The sequence below is a fragment of the Lissotriton helveticus genome, chromosome 3_2 (assembly GCF_964261635.1).
Source record: "Lissotriton helveticus chromosome 3_2, aLisHel1.1, whole genome shotgun sequence".
NCBI classification, from domain to species: domain Eukaryota; kingdom Metazoa; phylum Chordata; class Amphibia; order Caudata; family Salamandridae; genus Lissotriton; species Lissotriton helveticus.
The window spans coordinates 505815441-505829808 of NC_136062.1; the positions used below are offsets into that span (position 1 = coordinate 505815441).

At 47.1% G+C, this 14368-nt stretch overlaps 1 protein-coding gene across 1 annotated transcript in view; it reads right to left on the minus strand.

Moving 5' to 3' along the window:
- The window catches only part of LOC144826386 (cytochrome P450 2K1-like), a 429013-nt gene that overhangs the window by 255111 nt on the left and 159534 nt on the right, over positions 1 to 14368 (minus strand). The window contains exon 3 of the mRNA XM_078684711.1: positions 6068 to 6217. Within this exon, the coding sequence (XP_078540837.1) occupies positions 6068 to 6217 (150 nt within the window). The remainder of the gene's footprint in view (positions 1 to 6067; positions 6218 to 14368) is intronic.

A 14368-nucleotide genomic window follows, 5' to 3' on the forward strand; every position in this document is an offset into this window, starting at 1 on the left:
GATCCACTGTCTGACGTTGAGGGCTGTTAGAGTTGGCAGTGTCAGTGGGTGGGTTCTTGACGAGGGAGGTGAGCAGCTTTTCTTCGGTGACTTTGCTCCAGTAGCGGCGAGGCAGCTGTTGGGTGCGATGGTGCGTGGTTGGTTTCCTGAAGGTGAAGTGGAGGCAGCGATGGTTGGTCCAGTGGAGTTCGGTCGTGTGATTGAAGGCAACGTGGGAGCCTGTGGAGAACATGGGGTCAAGCGTGTGGCCGGTGGTGTGGGGGGGGTGGTGATGAGTTGTCTGAGGCCGAGGTTGGTGAGGTTGTTGATTAGGGTGGCGGAGTTGGCGTCGTTGTTCTCGAGGTGGAAGTTCAGGTCCCCGAGGAGGATGTAGTCCATGGAGGCGAGTGCGTGGGTGCTGGGGAGGTCGGCGATGGAGTCGCTGAACTGAGCCCGGGGTCCGGGGGGTCTGTAGATGAGTGTTCCTCTGAGGGTGGTGTTGGGGTCGGTGTGTATCCGGAGTGCAGGTGTTCGGAGGTGTTGAGTGTGTCGTCTGCGTGGGTGGCGACTTTGAGGGTTGAGAAGTCGTTCCACCAGGTCTCGGTGAGGAAGGCCACGTCTGGGGCGGAGTTGTCGAGCAGATCCCAGAGCTCGACGGCATGTTTGCGTGCAGAGTGGGTGTTGAGGAGTATGCAGCAGAGGTGGTTGGGTCCAGTCCTTGGAGGTTTGGTGGTTCTGTCGCAGGTGAAGCTGCAGGTGTGGCAGGAGAAGGGTCCGTGGGTCCGTTTAAGGGCTGCCTGGAAGCAAGTGTGGTTTCAGCCTGTGTTGAGCGCGTGGAGGGTGCTGGCGTCATAGTGGATTCTGGTGTTGTGGCATTTGCGGGGTCCAGGGGTTCTGGCACTGGGCGTGGACAGGTGCGGACGGCTGCAGACGGGCTTGCCTTAAATGCTCCTTTGGTGCGCCATTGGCGCGCCCGCTGCGAGCGTCCGCTGCGTGGCTGCTTCTTAGCCTGCATATGAGGAGGCTTGGGAGGGAGGAGCAGCTGGGAGGTGGGAGCGGGGAGTCCTATTGGTGGGCTTGGGGGTGGGGCCGCAGGGAGGCAGCGGCGGGAAGGCCTGGTAGGGAGCTGTGGGGGTAGGGGGGAAGACGGCGGAAGAAGGGCACACAAATCGGCAATGCGAGCGGGTCAGCAGGTGACGAGTGGCGGTGTGGGAGCGACCTGCCTGCAAGCAGGGTCAAAGGTCGCTCCTGTGTACCGTCACTCGCCCGGTATTTAGAGGAGGCCTGGGAGGGAGGAGCAGCTGGAGGCGGGGGCGGAGAGTCCAATGGGTGCACTGGGGGTGGGCTGCAGGGAGACAGCGGCGGAAAGGCTGGGTAGGGAGCGGTGGGGGCAGGGGGAAATACGGCAGCAGAAGGGAACAGGAATCGGCAATGCGAGCGGGTCAGAAGGTGACAAGTGGCGATGAGGGGTTGCAAGCACACAATAGAAGAGCGGGGGTAAGCCTTCTCATAGCTGGCATGTTGTGTCTGAAACACCCTCTCACAACACATCAATGCCTCCTCCTTTTTAAGCAAGTCTCAAGGGCTGGACTCTCACACATCTAATACAGAGCACCTGGGTACCCTCAATGGTAATAAGAGTGCTATAAAAACACCAATAACATAACATATTTATTTAAAACCACAAGTGTCATTGTGAATATTGAGGGCCTACGAATATCAGTGTAGAGCAGCATTTATGGGCATGTTCCATTCTTAGTCCTTATCCTTGCAATAACATTTTTAAACAAAAATAGCAATTTCAATTAACTTTAATAGAACAGTATGCGTACAACCTTTTTTTTAATGCACTTTGCAGGTAAATATGATGCAAAGAAATACTACCATAAATTTTGATTACTGTAACCTGAAAACATAAAGTATACAAGCGGTAATTGACAAAGTAAAGGTTTGGTCCACCAGCCTTACCACTGAATTGCACTGCTTTTTAGGTGGGATGTGGAAAATGCTGCCACGGTGCAAGAGAGGTAGCAATTGAAGCGAGCTGACCCATTGCCCCATGCTGTATTCTGTTGTAGAAAAGGGGGTGGTGATGAACAGAGTGCCTGAATTAAGCAGACCACTCTTACCCAGTCCAAAGATCAGGGCTTGATCCATCACCGTTTTTTAGCTCACTGCACCATCCCAGCTCAGAACTTGGCTATGTGCAAATTAGTCTGTTCCTGTCCCAGTGCATGATGGGAACAGGGCAAACCAAACTACCAAGCTAATTCTTGTACTGGGAAGGAAACAAGCTTCCGGGGACCGGTTTCTGCCATTTCAGGCGTCGTCGGCCCGGCTTGCTTGAATCCTGATGGTGCAATGAGCAAGGGACTCACATCTGAATATAACCCTTCCACGATTATGGTGGACAAAATGATTCGGAAAAGGGGGGTGGTGATGAACAGAGTGCCTGAATTAAGCAGACCACTCTTACCCAGTCCAAAGATCAGGGCTTTATCCATCACCGTTTTTTAGCTCACTGCACCATCCCAGCTCAGAACTTGGCTATATGCAAATTAGTCTGTTCCTGTCCCAGTGCATGATGGGAACAGGGCAAACCAAACTACCAAGCCAATTTTTGTACTGGGAAGGAAACAAGCTTCCGGGGACCGGTTTCTGCCATTTCAGGCGTCATCGGCCCGGCTTGCTTGAATCCTGATGGTGCAATGAGCAAGGGACTCACATCTGAGTATACCCTTCCACGCTTATGGTGGACAAAATGATTCAGAAAAGGGGGTGGTGATGAACAGAGTGCCTGAATTAAGCAGACCACTCTTACCCAGTCCAAAGATCAGGGCTTGATCCATCACCGTTTTTTAGCTCACTGCACCATCCCAGCTCAGAACTTGGCTATGTGCAAATTAGTCTGTTCCTGTCCCAGTGCATGATGGGGACAGGGCAAACCAAACTACCAAGCCAATTCTTGTACTGGTAAGGAAACAAGCTTCCAGGGACCGGTTTCTGCCATTTCAGGCATCGTCGGCCCGGCTTGCTTGAATCCTGATGGTGCAATGAGCAAGGGACTCACATCTGAGTATACCCTTCCACGCTTATGGTGGACAAAATGATTCAGAAAAGGGGGGTGGTGATGAACAGAGTGCCTGAATTAAGCAGACCACTCTTACCCAGTCCAAAGATCAGGGCTTGATCCATCACCGTTTTTTAGCTCACTGCACCATCCCAGCTCAGAACTTGGCTATATGCAAATTAGTCTGTTCCTGTCCCAGTGCATGATGGGAACAGGGCAAACCAAACTACCAAGCCAATTCTTGTACTGGGAAGGAAACAAGCTTCCGGGGACCGGTTTCTGCCATTTCAGGCGTCGTCGGCCTGGCTTGCTTGAATCCTGATGGTGCAATGAGCAAGGGACTCACATCTGAGTATACCCTTCCACGCTTATGGTGGACAAAATGATTCAGAAAAGGGGGTGGTGATGAACAGAGTGCCTGAATTAAGCGGACCACTCTTACCCAGTCCAAAGATCATGGTTTGATCCATCACCGTTTTTTAGCTCACTGCACCATCCCAGCTCAGAACTTGGCTATATGCAAATTAGTCTGTTCCTGTCCCAGTGCATGATGGGAACAGGGCAAACCAAACTACCAAGCCAATTCTTGTACTGGGAAGGAAACAAGCTTCCGGGGACCGGTTTCTGCCATTTCAGGCGTCGTCGGCCCGGCTTGCTTGAATCCTGATGGTGCAATGAGCAAGGGACTCACATCTGAGTATACCCTTCCACGCTTATGGTGGACAAAATGATTCAGAAAAGGGGGTGGTGATGAACAGAGTGCCAGGGACAGACTAATTTGCATATAGCCAGGTTCTGAGCTGGGATGGGGCAGTGAGCTAAATAACGGTGATGGATCAAGCCCTGATCTTTGGACTGGGTAAGAGTGGTCTGCTTAATTCAGACACTCTGTTCATCACCACCCCCTTTTCTGTATCGTTTTTGGCCACTATAGGTGTGGCAGGGTATACTCAGACATGAGTCCCTTGCTCACTGCTCCATCTGGATTCAAGCAAGCTGGGCCGACGACGCCTGAAATGGCAGAAACCGGTCCCCGGAAGCTTGTCTCCTTTCTGGTGAAGAATTGGCTTGGTAGTTTGGTCTGCCCTGTTCCCATGATGCACTGGGCCAGGGACAGACTAATTTGCATATAGCCAGGTTCTGAGCTGGGATGGGGCAGTGAGCTAAGTAACGGTGATGGATCAAGCCCTGATCTTTGGACTGGGTAAGAGTGGTCTGCTTAATTCAGACACTCTGTTCATCACCACCCCCTTTTCTGTATCGTTTTTGGCCACTATAGGTGTGGCAGGGTATACTCAGACATGAGTCCCTTGCTCACTGCTCCATCTGTATTCAAGCAAGCCGGGCCGACGACGCCTGAAATGGCAGAAACCGGTCCCCGGAAGCTTGTCTCCTTTCTGGTGAAGAATTAGCTTGGTAGTTTGGTCTGCCCTGTTCCCATGATGCACTGGGCCAGGGACAGACTAATTTGCATATAGCCAGGTTCTGAGCTGGGAGTGGGCAGTGAGCTAAATAACGGTGATGGATCAAGCCCTGATCTTTGGACTGGGTAAGAGTGGTCTGCTTAATTCAGACACTCTGTTCATCACCACCCCCTTTTCTGTATCGTTTTTGGCCACTATAGGTGTGGCAGGGTATACTCAGACATGAGTCCCTTGCTCACTGTTCCATCTGGATTCAAGCAAGCCGGTTCGACGATGCCTGAAATGGCAGAAACCGGTCCCCGGAAGCTTGTCTCCTTTCTGGTGAAGAATTGGCTTGGTAGTTTGGTCTGCCCTGTTCCCATGATGCACTGGGCCAGGGACAGACTAATTTGCATATAGCCAGGTTCTGAGCTGGGATGGGGCAGTGAGCTAAATAACGGTGATGGATCAAGCCCTGATCTGTGGACTGGGTAAGAGTGGTCTGCTTAATTCAGACACTCTGTTCATCACCACCCCCTTTTCTGTATCGTTTTTGGCCACTATAGGTGTGGCAGGGTATACTCAGACATGAGTCCCTTGCTCACTGCTCCATCTGGATTCAAGCAAGCCGGGCCGACGACGCCTGAAATGGCAGAAACCGGTCCCCGGAAGCTTGTCTCCTTTCTGGTGAAGAATTGGCTTGGTAGTTTGGTCTGCCCTGTTCCCATGATGCACTGGGCCAGGGACAGACTAATTTGCATATAGCCAGGTTCTGAGCTGGGATGGGGCAGTGAGCTAAATAACGGGGATGCATCAAGCCCTGATCTTTGGACTGGGTAAGAGTGGTCTGCTTAATTCAGACACTCTGTTCATCACCACCCCCTTTTCTGTATCGTTTTTGGCCACTATAGGTGTGGCAGGGTATACTCAGACATGAGTCCCTTGCTCACTGCTCCATCTGGATTCAAGCAAGCCGGGCCGACGACGCCTGAAATGGCAGAAACCGGTCCCCGGAAGCTTGTCTCCTTTCTGGTGAAGAATTGGCTTGGTAGTTTGGTCTGGCCTGTTCCCATGATGCACTGGGCCAGGGACAGACTAATTTGCATATAGCCAGGTTCTGAGCTGGGATGGGGCAGTGAGCTAAATAACGGTGATGGATCAAGCCCTGATCTTTGGACTGGGTAAGAGTGGTCTGCTTAATTCAGACACTCTGTTCATCACCACCCCCTTTTCTGTATCGTATTCTGTTGTAGGCTGATACAACATGTAAAAGACTGCTGGACAAACCAACAGATGAACAAGCCTGATCCAAGGCCCTTCCAAGTCTGCATTTTTCTTTCATGATTTTTTATTTATTCCATGAGGCCAACAAAACCAGGACACCCCATCTAAAACGCCTTAGTCACAGTTATTGGAGCCCTAGAAGTATGACAGCAAGGTTAAGCAGAGAACATATAGGGTCTGTATGTCAAGAGTACCTTAAAATGGACAGATGGGAAGTGCTTAACACTACGTATCTGGTTCCACACATGTATTGCAAGTGAATTGAAAACAGAGTTGTAAATTATGGTACATCCTTAAACTCACTGAACTACATTATGCCATAACTGCTTACCTTGGTAACTTTCAATGTTCTTTAAAAGTAATTCACATTCCTCTGTAATTTTGTCCTCAATGGTTCTCTTGCCCATCCCCAAATCACGTAAGGTAGCCTGAGTAAAGCGCCGCATCACCTTCCAGTTTTCTCCATGAGACAAAACAAGACCTGCAACATAAAATAACGTCTGTATCAGCTGCTTTTATATTTTCCAATCAACAGACAGTAGTAACGGTGAATGCCATCGCTGCCAAAGAATGATACATTTTAGTAAATCACAAAACAGAATTTGGTTTCTTCCACCAACAAGCTTCCAAGGAGTGTCTGCACTTACATAATTAGGGAAGTTGTATTAAGCTCTTTTTACTAAATCTAACACGTTGAATTAAAGCAGTGAAATGTTCAGTAAGAATGGGGCACACAGGCTTAAGTGTAAACATTTACTTGAACCAAACAAGTGCACAAATACATGAACTGGATCGTCAATCATTTAGCATAATGGCATATTAATTAAAAGTACAAAGGACACAGTAAGGTTAGGTTCAGGAGGTCCAAAAACAAGTGAGAGGGGTCCTACTCTGCCAAAGGGACAGGACACCACTAGAAACAATGTCTCAAAAAATAGATCCCTTTGGGAATTCCACGTTGCACACACCACTCGTTGCTTTTTACTCAACTAGCAAAGCCCATATATCATCACTATTCATTCATCCAACATGAGCTTCATGTATTAGCCAATTAATCAAATGTAAACATTTTTTATTTATTTACTTATACATTACAAATTCATTATGACACAATTTTAAAAACATAGATCAACCACAACAAGTCATAGGCATAGGTTCAGGAGGTTACAGCTGTTTGTGGCCGGACAATGCAGAAAAAGGGTACACATTTTAAGTCGGTTATCAGTTATAATGAACACTAATCAAGGGGGATGGAGAAGCAAGAGAGTAGGGGCCAGATGTAGATAGCCCTTTACCGGTCGGTAACAGCCGAAAATCGGTATTTTCGGCCGTTACCGACCGGTATTGAGCATTTGGGATGTAGGAGACTGAAAATCGTCCGATTCGGTAAATTTACCGAATCGGTAAATTTACCGAATCGCAACGGTTTGCGAATCGGTAAATTTACCGAATCGGTAAATTTACCGAAACGGTAAAGTTACCGAATTGGTAAAATACTGAATTGGTAAATAAGAAGTGGTAAAATTGAATATTGAGATGTAGTTAAGCTCTTAAATACAGAATTTGCTTGAAATTCGGTATTTAAGAGTCGGTATTTACCATGGATTGAAATCAGGTGGTAACCAGGTGCAGCCTATAAAAAAGGACCCAAAATGCAATACTTTTTTCACAATGGCATCATTCTATGTCATTGCGAGATGGCTACGGCTACAGGAGGAAGGAGAGAGGGAATGGCAGAGAGAGGAGCAGGTCTACAGACAGAGGGTCACCTTGTTCATGCTCACAGAGGCAGAGATACTCCAGAGGTACAGGTTGGCCCCAGACACCATCTTGGACCTCATCAGAGACCGCCAACCACTGTTGGAGCAGACCACCCTAAGGGCACACGCTATTCCACCCCACATGCAGGTGCTGTGCAGCCTTCACCTGCTTACGTCTGGGAGCTACCAGAGCGTGGTTGCTGCGGTAGGTGGGGTGACCCAGTGCAGCCTGTCACGCTTTTTCCACAAATTCCTTGACGCCATGTTACAGAGGATGGAGCATTATATAACTTTTCCTGCAACCCATGCTGAACTGGTCCAAACAAAATCCGACTTTTACCAGATGGCGCGATTCCCTAATATCATTGGCTGCATTGATGGCACGCACATTCCCATTTGTCCCCCTGCTGCCACTGAATAAATATACAGGAATAGGAAGTCCACCCACACCATCAATGTGCAGGTGATCTGCAATGCCAAGTGCACCATCACTGACCTTGTGGCAAAATTTCCAGGGAGTACCGCCAAACTCCTTTATATTCCAGAACAGCGGCATCTATGCACGGCTGACTGCAGGGGAATTTGGTGAAGGATACCTCCTAGGTAAGACACAGTGTTCAACACCTTTAACACCTATTGCAGTCAGAAGTACATGTATGCATGTGACTCATGTATTCCCATTTCCTTTTAGGAGACAGTGCATATGCCTTCCGCTCCTTCATACTCACCCCCTAACTCAACTCCTCAACACCCAGCCAAAGGAGATATAACCGGGCCCACAAGAGCACAAGAAATGTCGTAGAGCGTACCTTTGGTATCTGGAATAGCAGGGTCAGGTGCCTGCACAAGAGTGGAGGTGCACGGCAGTATACCCCCATCACCTGCTGCAAGATCATTGCTGCGTGTGCTATGTTGCAAAACCTTGCTGTGAAGAAGGGTACTGAGGTGGAGTTGTCAGACTTTGAGGATCATGACGACGAGATTGCTGTGCCTGAAACACAACCTGCTGGAGTGTCAACACCAAGTGATGGCAGATACAGACGTGAGGAGATTACACACAACTATTTCTGAGTAAGTAATGAGACTGAGACCTATGTTGAAAGCACAAATTTTTGTTTAATTTAGTATATATCTAGGTATGTTAAAGAACAAAAGTGCACCAGTAAGCATTTCACTGCAATGCTCACAGTGAGTAAACACACACAGACAGGTGTTGAATGCACCCACCGTAGTTGTATATTGTCACTACGCAGGTTTCAAAGGCACAAATGTGCTACACAAACTTTCTAATTTCTAAATTGTATGTCCAATTGCAGTGGCCCATACTATTAACTGTTCATTTGCGGCCACGCTTTACACTGCCAGATGTATGTGGCTCACTCTGTTCACTGGGTGTTTGGCCTGTAGCCTCACCTTGTCGCCTGCTGCTCCTCCTTGTCTCTAGAACAAGGGGGCTTGCCATGCTGCTCCTACTGGTGCTACCTTCACTCTCCAGCACGTCAATAGCAGCAGTTTGTGCAGTTTGAGCATTAATTAGAGCCTCTAGCGCACCGGTCATTCCGGCTATGCCCCTTGTCAGGTGATTGCTGTTTTGAGTCAAGACCTCCTGACTGTTCATGCTACGCCTACATTGCAGGGATGTGGCTGTTCCAGGCGGTGAATAGCTTTGTCAGTTCTCTGTGCACGCTGCTTCTCCCTGTGCCTTGATGTTATTTCTGTGTCCAGTTTTGTGCACAGTTGCTGCATGGATTGGGTCATGTCATGTATCCCTGTAGCCATGTTCTTGTTTACTTCCACCAGTTCGCTGATGCCCTTACCAATTTCCTGCATGTGATATTGAGGTTGCGCATTTGTCGTTGACAGGACATGATGCCCTTACCCTGCATCCTCTGAATCTTGACCATGGATCCCTCCAGGCCTTGGAAGACACTGGACCCCTCCCCACGTGCACCTACACTCCTTCCTTGTACTGTGCGGCGTCTAGTGGTACTAGGTACAGGCACTGCGCTGGGCTGCAGTGTGGCAGAGATGTCAGCTCCAGGCAAGTTGTGTGAGTCTTCACCCACCATTTCACCAGCAGCTGTCTCCATTTCCATCAGTGGGGAAACAACATGCCTCCTGCTAGGTTGTGCTGCAGGTGTTTCAATACCCAGTGATGCTGGCATTTCTGGTGACGATAACAATAGTGGGGACTGTGAAGGTCTTGGGGATGCCTGCATTTCTTCAGTGATGTCAGGTTCTTGGGAAGGTGGCTGCCCACTCGGTACACCTGTGTCCTGTGATGCACTGGGACCTGGCTCATGACTTTCATCCCTCTCGGGTGCCGTGCTTTCTGCCTCCTGTGACTGCCTTCTGGATGTGTGACCTGTGGACATATGAGCACATATCAGCTAGGTGCAAATGTCTCACAGCCACTACAATTAAACTTAGGAAATTGCACTTATTATATGCTGCCTGCCCTTCATTATGTCTGCAATCATTTGCCTAACTTGGTGGTTACTGTGCTGTATGACATGGTCTTTCATTAACTGACTACATGTACTATGATGCATTGCTACTGTTTGGTGCTGGCACACCGGGACTGGGGTCACTTAGCTTCAAGGGGTGAGGGAAGGCTGAGGGTGTGAGGGGGATTGCTGTGCATGCATCTTACCTTTTCTACTTGCAGCTTTGGCAGAGCTGTCCACTTCTCCCAGTCCGCAGATGCTTTCAGGCTCCAAGGTTGTGGCCACCATCTCCTCCAGGTCAGTGAGGGGGGGTGCTGTGTTCTTTCCTCCACCTGTTTGCGAGGCCTGTTTGTGGTGGTCTGCAATATTTTTTTTTGTGAGGCTCCTCAGGTCATAAAACCTCTTTTTTAAATCTTTTGTGACTCTGGTGGTCACTCCCACTGCATTGACTTTCTCAAGGATATCAAGCCAAATCTTCCTTTTTGCAGATTCAGGCACAGAGAGGGACTGCCTTCCAAAAAGTGTGTGGTGCACCTTTACCACCTCCTCCACAGGACCTGGCGCTGCTGAATTTGAGCTTTCTTTTTCTTTCTGTCTGCTCTGTGTCCTTGCTGCTTGCCATGTTTAAGGTTTAAAATTGCACAAACTCTGTCTGCTGCTGCTCCCAGTCTCTCTGCTCCAACTGCCTCTCCAGAACCTTCTAATTAATTGCAGCTGCCTGTGTAGCCACTTCCTGGTAGGGAGGTGGAGGGTGGTTGCACCTGATTGGCTGTTGTCTTAAGTTTCACTTTTGCTTGCTTTCCCATTCGGTATTTACCGAATCGGTATTTACTGATTCGGTATTTACCGAATCGGTATTTCCCATGCATTCCTTTGGCCCATAGGGATGAATGGGAAATACCGTTTCGGTAATTTCCGAAAGTCCGATACCGAATTTTACCGATTCGGTAAAAAATACAGATTTTTTCCCTACATCTCAGTTACCGATTTTTGAATACCAAATCGGTAAAATTCGGTATTTAAGAATCGGTAAATGACATTTACCTACATCTGGCCCTCGATGTTAAACAAGCCTGCTTTTTCCATCGAAGGAAAGACAGAGTAATGGTGATGTGGTGGTTGTTTTGTGGTCAAAAGAAATATATTAAAAAGAAACATGTCCACATTTTGCTGCGGTGCAGCTTTAATTGCTGGATATTTGCAATTACAAATATATCCATTTCAAAAGTAGCATTTCTTTTTACAGTGAAAAATCGGAGCAGAACTCCAAAGAGCTTCACTATTAAATCAAGTGAAATCTGGGTGTTATCACAGTAGTTTTCTTTCCCTACCTAGCTAGACAGTTTCTAGGTAGGGAAATAAAACTACTGTGATAACTCCCAGATTTCACTTGATTTAATAGTGGGGCTCTTTGGAGTACTGCTCTGATTTTTCACTTGGTATACCCATTTCATCAAAATATTAAAGTTACAATGTAAACATAAGGAAAGGCAATGGAGGACGGCCTATTGCCAAAAAGCAAAAGCATAATACAAAGTAACACTAGGGAATTACCATAAAGAAATCAAATTAGCAAAAAACTCAACTTTGAGGCCAAAATCTTAAATGAAGAAAACTACTCCAGGGAAATGTTTTAAATTGTTAAGTCTTCTCCGTTAGTGGGTACCAACCTTAAACTCCCCTTGCAGGGATGGTGCAAACAACTCGCCCTTATCTTTCATGAAAAAATAGCTACTATTCAGGCCAGCCACCTGCCCCCTGGAGCTGAAAGTGGCATTCTGGGCTCTAGCACAGAGGGAGTAGCCCGTACCGAGAACGAGAATGGGGGAAGAGATTTGTCAAGGTCGTATTGTAATATTAAAGCTAGTGCTAGCTTCCTGGATTCCTTTTCTCGCATCTCCATAGAATTCTCGCTGATAGCTTAAGTCGCCTCAAATCAGGCCCCCCCTCGGATCCGAGTCCCTCCTTTGTCCTATCCTGCAGGGCGGAGTCTATTGACCCATTGGGGAATCAGGTAATTAATACTGCCCTCTCTTCAGCTACTGTGCCAATAAAATGGAAACAGACAACATTTGTACCGCTTCTAAGAAAAGCTCAGGCAGAACCCTCTGATCTGGCCAACTACAGACCCCTCCCTCTACTCCCAGCCTTTTCGAAGTGCTGGAGAAACATGTTAACAATCAGATTCAGAGTCGACTAGTGACATTTGAAAGTGGTGAGGCGTAAAAGTTGGGTGTTACATCCCGAGCTTGTGAAGTGCGCCAACACGACCAACATAAAGGGTGTGTCGGGTTCTACATCCAGAGAACTTTTTGAAGAAAACAGTGGCAAGTGGTGTATTTTAAATCAAATCTGAGAAAGTAAGGAGATTTATTTAGCAATTGTGAATGTGTAGTCTTGAACTATTTAAACACATTAAAAACTGCCCCATGTCTTACTGCATTAAAAAGTTCAACAGTTACTGTAGGGTGCAAATTGTACAGTACAATGAACTATGTACAGGCCACACACATGCAATCTGAAAACCCACAGAAGGCAAATGCAATTGCTTTACAGTTGAATGTGCCCCTTTACAGATCCGACCAGCTCTCCCTTCTCTGTGGCATTGTTTATGTTTACTTTCGCTCTACACACTCCAGTGGGCAGCAGTCACAGGGAGACAACATTTGAGCTCTAATTAAATGTATTTACAACAATACAACTATTAATTTACAAGGCTTTCATCAGTGACAACAAAGGGGTTTGGACAAATGTCAGTTCCCGGCGCCTTCCCAATGTGAATTTCATCTCATCGATTTTCAAGATGCCTCAGGCTGCTTCATCGAATGCAGAGCATCTACAGACTGTATCCATTGCAAAATTCATTTATTTATTTCATTTTATTTTATTTATTAAGATATGCAGTGAAAAGTCGCACTAATAGTGCATGATAATATATAGGATCTCAAAAGTATAACCCAACAAGAAACAGGGTACAAGCAGCAGCCTCTTAAAAGATTGACAATAATGCTGATAGTGGACTACATCAAATACAACTGTTTTCCCAATTCCTGCAGTGGACCAAGGTCTGACCTTCTTTTGTAATGCCTGTTATCAAGCGACCAGACAGCATCATATTACAATCTCCCAGTGTTCCATTCCTTTTAACTATGTCAACATGTGCGTTTCAGTCTCTGTCAAGGGGGTATACTAGCAAGTAGCTCTTATGGGGATTTTCAAATGTCTTGTGGGGGTGACGTGGGTGGTAACAGAGTGGCCTATATATCACTCCTATATGGCACAACTCATGAGTTTGCATCCACTTTACCTGTACGCCTAATCTGTGAATGCCCCTGTGCATCTGCGTACTTGTGCACAAAACGTGAGTATACATTTTGCCAGGATTGACGGGCAAAACGAGTGTGTTTGTAAAAACTTGAATACACCAAGCATTGCAACCTGAAACAAGGAAAATGGTGCAGTGTCACTGTGTTACCTTTTTTCAATCCGATAAACTTTGAATGGGGCCGTTAAATCAAAGCCGGCAGGATCAATATTTCCCAGACAGTGTTACTGCCTAAAAATTCCTATAAATTTATGAGAGCCTCAATGTTCTGTGAAAACCGGTCACAAATAAAGGGATGCATTATAATCCTTTCAATCTTTTTTTCTTCTGTAATGAGTAACATGTCCTGAGTCCTCTGAATAAACATGATCTGAGTTTACCAGGCACAAAGCAGGATTTCCATTGCAGATTAAATTATGGTAATGCCTGCCCAGGTTGTGAGTGCAGGCAGACAGAAGAAAGGAGCCAGAGAGGCTGTCAGAGCAGCCCACAGGCTTTCAGAAAGTATAAATAAGAGATTTAAGGAAAATTACGGCATGTGCTCTAGATTACAGGAGTGAGTCGGTCAGTCATTTACAGCTAGTAATTAGTATTAGCATTAAGTACTTCCCACAAAGAGCTGTCAATCTTTGTTGTAATAGGTAGGAGCACATGGTTACCCCATCACCTTGAAATATCTAAACTACAGCTTAGGTGGCAAAGGTGAGTTCTCATTTCTGGAAGCAAACACTGACCTGGGGGTCTGGTTTGGGCAGGATCTTAAGTTTGAAGCCCATATAAAAAAACTTACTGCAACCTGTTTTGCCACCTTAAAGTCACTCAAGCGATTCCTTCCACTTCTCCATAGGGAGGCGAAGGAGACTGTCCTGCGTGCTCTTATTCTGTCTAGGCTTGACTATGCCAATGCTCTCTATAGTGGTCTCCCCAAATACCTTGTCAAGCGAATGCAGGTTATACAGAGTGCGGCCGTACGACTTCTGTTCCATCTTTCTCGAAGAACCAGTGCGCGTGCCCATCTTCGTGAGCTCCACTGGCTCCCTGTGGCGCATCGCATTATGTTTAAATCATTGGTTCTGGCCTTTCGGGCCCTGCATTTGCAA